The sequence below is a fragment of the Sinocyclocheilus rhinocerous genome, unplaced genomic scaffold (genome assembly GCF_001515625.1).
Source record: "Sinocyclocheilus rhinocerous isolate Xijiao unplaced genomic scaffold, SAMN03320098_v1.1 scaffold861, whole genome shotgun sequence".
NCBI lineage: Eukaryota > Metazoa > Chordata > Actinopteri > Cypriniformes > Cyprinidae > Sinocyclocheilus > Sinocyclocheilus rhinocerous.
The window spans coordinates 1,148,744-1,155,963 of record NW_015640043.1 but is presented as its reverse complement, the minus strand read 5'-3'; the positions used below and the strand labels follow the sequence as shown (position 1 = coordinate 1,155,963).

At 33.4% G+C, this 7,220-nt stretch overlaps 1 protein-coding gene across 1 annotated transcript; it reads right to left on the bottom strand.

Moving 5' to 3' along the window:
- Positions 1–992: 992 nt before the first annotated feature.
- LOC107752319 (leucine-rich repeat-containing protein 61-like) lies at positions 993–6,567 on the bottom strand. The gene is made up of 9 exons (XM_016568269.1): positions 6,247–6,567; positions 4,586–4,681; positions 4,358–4,504; positions 2,591–2,651; positions 2,428–2,513; positions 2,276–2,341; positions 2,105–2,173; positions 1,567–1,692; positions 993–1,462 (listed from the first exon to the last, which is right to left on the bottom strand). The coding sequence occupies exons 1-9, from the start codon at positions 6,272–6,274 to the stop codon at positions 1,356–1,358; spliced, it is 786 nt and encodes a 261-aa protein (XP_016423755.1). The 5' UTR covers positions 6,275–6,567; the 3' UTR covers positions 993–1,355.
- Between the last annotated feature and the right edge of the window lie 653 nt (positions 6,568–7,220).

Below are 7,220 nucleotides of genomic sequence, written 5' to 3'. Positions count from 1 at the left end.
AATGTGCCTTCTAAAAATCTAAACAATTAAGACAGTAATATTTATACGTTTAAATTGACATAATTTATATGCTTGATTTATCCCTTTTCATAAAAATGGTCTAAAGGCTGAAGTGCTGTTGTATAAGGTTTTTGTGAAAACCTGTTTCAGAACTTGTAAATCATGTAAGTTTATGGCTCAATATCAATTGATCAGAAGTACCTAGAATTTAATTTATAATAGGTATGCAAATTAAATGATCAGGTGCGGGGGATTTTTTTTTAATGCATTTTGTTTTTAATTCACAAATGTCCCCAACAAGTTACAACCGAGATTAGCTTTTTATCAACATGGTAGACTCCAAAACAGGGTATTTTAATAAACCTGGCAACCCCGTGTACTAGCCCACTGCTCTGCATTCGGCTGTGAAGTTGAGAACTCTGACGTGCTGAACGCTGAACTCCCCCTACTGCATCGGATGCCACAGTGCATTAATACCCCCCACATTTTCTTGAATGTGTTCGGAACGATATTTTGCACTTATTTGTGCAACATTAAATGTATAGTTCACTCAAAGAAAATTCTGGCAACATTCAGGTCATTGTTCCTTGTGTATTCAATGGAAGAAAGAACGTCTTTGTTTGGAACAACATATGGGTGAGTAAATGATTTATATATCATTCTTGGGTAAACTAGCACTTTAACCATTTAAACTCTGAAACTTTGTAATAGTCTGCTTTTTTACATTATGTGTAAGATTAATAAACATAGACACAAAGACATTTTCTGGCACGATTATATATTATCCAACAAAATGTAAATACAAAGATGCGAAGCTGATCATATATAATACAATTTAGATGTATTTTAAAACAAAAAGCTGCTTGAGGGAATAAAAAGAAAAAATTTAGTATGAAACAAGCAATTCAGAAAAAAATCATCCACATTAGGCATACAATAAAAAGGCAAAATGCATTGTAAACAAGAAAAGCAACATGGGAAAGCCTCAGAAGTGGTTAATAAGTGCTTCACCATTACGAAATATACAAATAGCAGCATTTGAAGCATAATTTAAAGCATAACGTTAAATACAGCATTGTGTTAGGAGTGCAAAGAGGAATTGTCTTGATTCTGAACATCCTGAGACAGTGATCAAACCGGATTAGGAGTAACTACGGTCTCTCTAAACGGTGGAAAATCAGAAAGAACTCAAGTGTAGTTACAAAAACTAAACCCTCACACTGCAGGCAACACGGAGCATTTTGTATTTCTGGCACCGGTGATGCATCAAGCTTATGGACTTTTAAAAAGACATAGAAAAAGCTGTGGGAAAAAAACATATGCATTCTTATGGAAACGTAATGAGATTCCCAGATTTAAACAGCATACTGCTTTGGTTGGCTCTTGAGGCTGACGGTTCGTTCATTTTGTGAGATCACGTGGGCTGCTCGACTGTTCAGCAGCCTGCATTCATGAAGAACATCTGTTGAGTTTATTACCAAAAAGATATTAAATTAGGGCTTTGAAAATGTGACTGCTGATGTGTTTAAAGAATGGTTTAGAGGAAAGAAGATGATTAGTCCATACCACTGAATTGTTTATAGGCTTCATCAACTATGGCATTGTTTGATCTTTTTATCTCCCAAAAACCATCATCCACCCAAGGTTTGGTGTCTGGCAACTCAGGCAGGTGGCCATTTTTATACATGCCTGCTATAAATAAATAACATCAAAAACAGAGAAATATTAATGAATAGAAAGTTCAAAACAACTGCAATTATTTGAAATAAAATCTTTTGTAACAATGCAAATGTCTTTACTGTGAATGTTGATCAATGTAATGCATCCTTGCTGAATAAAAGTAATAATTAACTTTAAAAAAATGACTAACCCTAATCTGTTGAATGGAAGTGTATTTTTAGGGCTGTCAAATTTAACATGCACTAATTAAATCAAACATGTTTGATGCAAAAAAATTGTAAATCATTACAGATTTTTTAGCATTAAGTGTGATATTATCATACGGTATTATACACAAAATTGCATGGTATAATATAATACACAAGTGCATTGAGTGTCTCTCTTAAAATCTATTAAATAACAGGATTAAAATTCCAGCAAGTACCTTTAATGGTATCATCAATGTCTTTGCATAGTTGGTATAAGTCACTTCCACGTCCCACCACCCTTTCACCTGAAATGACACATTAAAATAGAATTTGATAACTTGATGAGAAAATGCACAACTGTATGTGGAAAAAAACATGTGTTTAGCAAAATACAATTAAAAACTCACCATCCAACACTTTCATGTTAGGGAAAATTTCAAGAATAAGAGTCCGGTATAATGAATTCTTGCAGACTATAGCAAAATAGATTAGCAAGAATGAAGGACCAGATTAAGAGCTCCAAAAACATTTAATCAAATAAAGCCAGAAAACTGCTGACCTGGATTGGTGTAATTATAGGTGTTGTCCTTCAATCTGATGCTCTCCAGCTTCTTTAAAGACTTGAGTGCATGAAGATTATCAACACTGTAGGAGCAATGCAACATGTGTTGTATAGAAAGGTGGATAGCAGATAAATATGAGTAGCTAAAAATGCAGCTTACCTTAGTATCACATTACCAGCAACATTCAAACTCTGTAAACTTTCACAGCTGGAAAGGGGTTCTGAAAAGAAACATGTTCAACTCCAAAAGTATCGTTTGGTGTTGAGGCCAAATAATTCAATTTTAGTCTCATGTGCCTCAGAATCTTCAAGGTGTGTTTTGGCAAAGCCCAGTCGTGACTGCATGTAGTTTTTTCTTGAGGAGTGGCTTTTTTCTTACAACCCTCCCATACAAGCCCAATTTGTGGAGAATTTGTGATATTGTTGTCACATGCACACAATGACCACTCTTTGTCATAAATTCCTGCAGCTGCTTCAGAGTTACTGTAACTTGGTCGCCTCTCTTTCATCAGTTTGGAGTGATGTCCTGATCAGGGAGGGTCTGTGTTGTACCAAATACCTTCCACTTCTTAATAATAGACTTCACTGTGCTTCTAGGCATTTATAAAGCCTTTGAAAGTTTTTTTGTTTCCTGACTTGTGCCTGTCCACAACTTATCCCGGAGATCTTCTGACAACCATAGTTGATTGTTTGCTTCAGTTGCAGTTACCAAGGACTGAAATGCTCCAGAAAAGCTCCAGAAAAGCTCTTTTCATGCTGAACAAATCAAAATGACCACAGCTGATCACAGTTTAATGTCAAATGGCTTTGTGTGCCATTGAGAAGGTGATTAGCTAAACCTGATACAAGTCAATTTTAGGAGGGGGTGATCCTTTTTCCAAATCAGTGATTCTGTTTTTGGTTTTTGTTTTTGTTTTTTCCTGACATGTTGGTGTTATATCTTTCACTTGGATGTTATAGGTTGTACTGAGTAAATACAGCTGGATAAAACAAAAACTGTGTCCGTCCTCATTTCATGCTTCAAAGCAACAAAATGTGATTATTTTTAAAGGGGGGTGATTCTTTTCTATAGCCACTGTATATGTATAATCACATTAAAGGAATAGTTCATGTAAAAATGAATATTTACTGACCCTCAGGTCATCCAAGACAGGTGAAATGTAGCATTACATCACTTGCTCACCAATGGATCCTCTGCAGTGAATGGGTGCCGTCAGAATGAGAGTCCAAACAGCTGATAAAAACATCACAATAATCCACAACTAATCCTCACTACTCCAGTCCATCAATTAACATCTTGTGAAGTGAAAAGTTGCGTTTTTGTAAGAAACTAATTCATTAAGACGTTTTTAACTTTAAACCTTCAATAGTCCTCTCTCCATAATATTGCTTTCTCCCTTGAAAAGGTCGTCTTGACTGAATCAGGAGAGAAATATGCACAAATCAAGCACTGTTTACAAGCAAAAACAGTCTAAAACAGTTCTAAACAAATATGTTTGGTGGATTTTGATGCAAGACGACAACAGAAGATGGACTTTCTTCACTGGAGAAAATGTTATTATGGATTATGGACTTATATTCTGCCCAGAAGTGATGGTTTCAAGTTAAAATGCATAAAGGAATGGATTTGTTTCTTTAAAAAAGCAGCTTTTTACTTCACAAAATGTTAATTGATGGTCTGGAGTGATGTGCATTACTTGTGGATTATTGTGATGTTTTTATCAGCTGTTTGGACTCTCATTCTGACGGCACCCATTCACTGCAGAGGATCCATTGGTGAGCAAGGGATGTGAGGTCAAATTTCCCCAAATCTGTTCTGATGAAGAAACAAACTCATCTACATCTTGGATGGCCTGAGGGTGTGGAAATTTTCAGCAAATTTTATTTTTTTGAGAAAACTATTACATTAAGATTGAAATAACATTACCTAAATTAGAGATTCTATTGGCTGACAAGTTAAGAACAAGAAGTCTTCGTAGAGATGAAAGAGGCCCCAGATTTGTGATGTTATTTCCAGAGAGGTCCAGCCTCTCCAGGTTTATACACTCTCCTATACATCCAAGGTCATAAATTCCTGCAAAAAACACATGCAAGATTGTGTGTTTGTGTATTTTGACAATGTATTCTGCAGACACTAAATTCGGTATCGTTTTACCTAAATTCCTTAGTTTCAGAAACATAATGGACTCCAAATCAAACTCCCCGGTGCGGGACTTCAGAAGCACAGTGGTGATCTTTGCACATTCTGTTTCTGGAATATGAGGAGAAAGTGTGTGATTACAATTTAAGCAGCAGTTTTTTGATTGAGTGAGTCTGTAGAGTATTAAAGCTCTTTCTGGTCTGTTCAGTATTTTCTGTGGGTAGATTATAAATGTGGCTCTGCATGATTCCAAAGGTTCAAATGGTGATTACAATATTAATCACACTTTATGTGTCGCTTTTCTTGAATTCTCAAAGACTGGATTACAGCTGCAGATCTCCTCCGGGTTTAATTGAATGGCCAGCAAATATTCTTTTTTTATTCAAACATTTTTATCATTATATTATAACAACATCTTTGTGTCCTTCCATATTTGTTGTTTCTTCTTCTTTTTTTAACTTTAATAAAGTAAAATAAATAAACTAATTAACTAAATAAATAAATTAACTAATTAATGCAGATTGTAACTTTGGGACCAATTTAAATTTATATTTAAAAATGTAATAATAATACCAAGAAATACCATTTAAAAAATACAGTTATAATTACTACAGACTATTACTAATGCAAAAACCCTGCATTTTTTAAAATAAAAAATCTAAATAATATTATTAAACAATATATACTTTATTTATGAATCATTTGTCAGAACCTTTGACAAACATTTTGTCCATAAAATATGTTAAAACATGACAGTGATATTATTTTAAATTCTCAAAAACAATGCTTTATGGGGCAAGGTTAATATCGTTATATAAAACTAAAACTGTTACATTTTTATTTAATTAAAAATAATAATAATAATGTTGTTAATTGAAAAAAGATGAAAAACTAACAAAAATGTGAAATGTTGCTCTGGCTACTAATTTAAAAGAAGTTAAAGCACTAAAATTACTAACTAAAAATAAATTAAAACTGAAATGAAATAATAATTATAATAAAAAATAATTAAACCTAAATAGTAATATTTAAAAAAAATTACAAAAATTACTAAAGCAAATAACAAAATGACTAAAAATGAACTAATATTGAAATTAAATGAAAACTAAACTAAGCCAATTCAAAATATTAAAAGAAACTACAATAGTATATAGATAATAATAAAACAACAACACTGTTATGGGATTGGTTTCTTATAATCTGCTCTTCTAAAAAGGTGCAGAATTACACAAAAAACAACAATCTTACCACCTAACTCAATTACCTTGGATAATACAAATCTTTTCTAGTCCATTTTAAGACAAAAATGACAACACGCACAGCCCCCACTTGAAGGACTTTTGCAAACTAAATTAAAATAGCTGAGATTACGTGGATACGCTAAAAGTTGTCGCAAACAACAGTTGGTTTAATCAACGGAACCAAAGCGTGTGTTTAATGAACCAAAGTACGGCGCAACAAGCGATAGTTATGCCCTAAAAAGGAGACCGTTTTACCGATATAATAATGCAAGACTACATTCAATAGGCTGCCAAACAAAATAAATATCCTTCAAAATAAAAACACAAGCCATTTTAATCACAGAAGTATGTTTGTGAATCAGCACCACAGTGTGTGGACAGCTACTGCTGCTAGCACGGGCTAACGTTACAACACTGCTTTATCAACTAACTTACCATTGTCCTTTTCCCTCTTCAAGTCCATTGTCGCTCAGCTTCATGCAGTCATTCGCAGATTACAGCATGGGATGGTTGTTTTGTTAATAAATGCTGGTGGGCATGTACAGTATGCAGTACAGGCGGCAGATCAAAGCGGGTGTGACTGTTAGCTCTGCGGCTAGCATCACTGTAGCATCTGCTCTAGATAGTCGTGGTTTTAATGCGGGCATTATTTGCCCCACTGCTGTTTCACTGTTCCGATGTTTTTATTCATTTCGAGCGTTCTGTTGGTTTAATTAACGCCTGGATAAATTAATTATTTAAAGTTCAGCCCAGCCGGAAGTTACCCTTTCTGTGCTTTTGTGTGATTACAGTGGTTACTAGGATATTGTCATGGAAACAGGGGCAAGAATGCAGAACTTAGAATTTTTGTCATGTAAAGTTTGTATTATAAATGGACTTAGCGGAGAAAGTACACTAAAATTCTCTAAAAAGCGAAATATTAGGCCTATGGCGGTATTTTTTGGACTTGGTGTTAAAAATACAATTTCTTTATTGGCATCGATGATTCATTAAAGAAACTTCATGGAATCTTTGTGTTTTTATCTAATTATTAATATAACTATAGTTTATACAGTATAGTAAAAAGAAAAAAACTATTTTAAAAAGTGTTTATGCATTCATTTGTTTTTATCTATATCTATCTATCTATCTATCTCTCTCTCTCTCTTCTTAAATTATCTTACAAATGATCTTAAATGTTCTTTATATTGCTCTTTAGAGTGGAAAAAAGTTAGCATTTATCTTAACATTTATATTTTAGAAGTTGTATTTGTTTTAAAATGTTAGTTTTTATTAGTAATTACCGCACAAATAATTTAAATAATAATGCTAGGCTATTATAAAAAAAAAAGTGTACTTTCATAGTACTTTCATGGTATTAATGAAATTTTGATATTTGCGTATATTAAAATGAAATAGTCTATCCTGCT

Bases quoted from the DNA above. Each gene is read 5' to 3' on its own strand.
- LOC107752319 (XM_016568269.1), bottom strand. From the start codon at position 6,274: ATGGACTTGAAGAGGGAAAAGGACAATG. The intron at 2,514-2,590 runs GTAAGCTGCATT...TTGCTCCTACAG, and splicing joins GCTGGTAATGTGATACTAAG to TGTTGATAATCTTCATGCAC. The intron at 2,342-2,427 runs GTCAGCAGTTTT...ATTTTGCTATAG, and splicing joins CTATAATTACACCAATCCAG to TCTGCAAGAATTCATTATAC.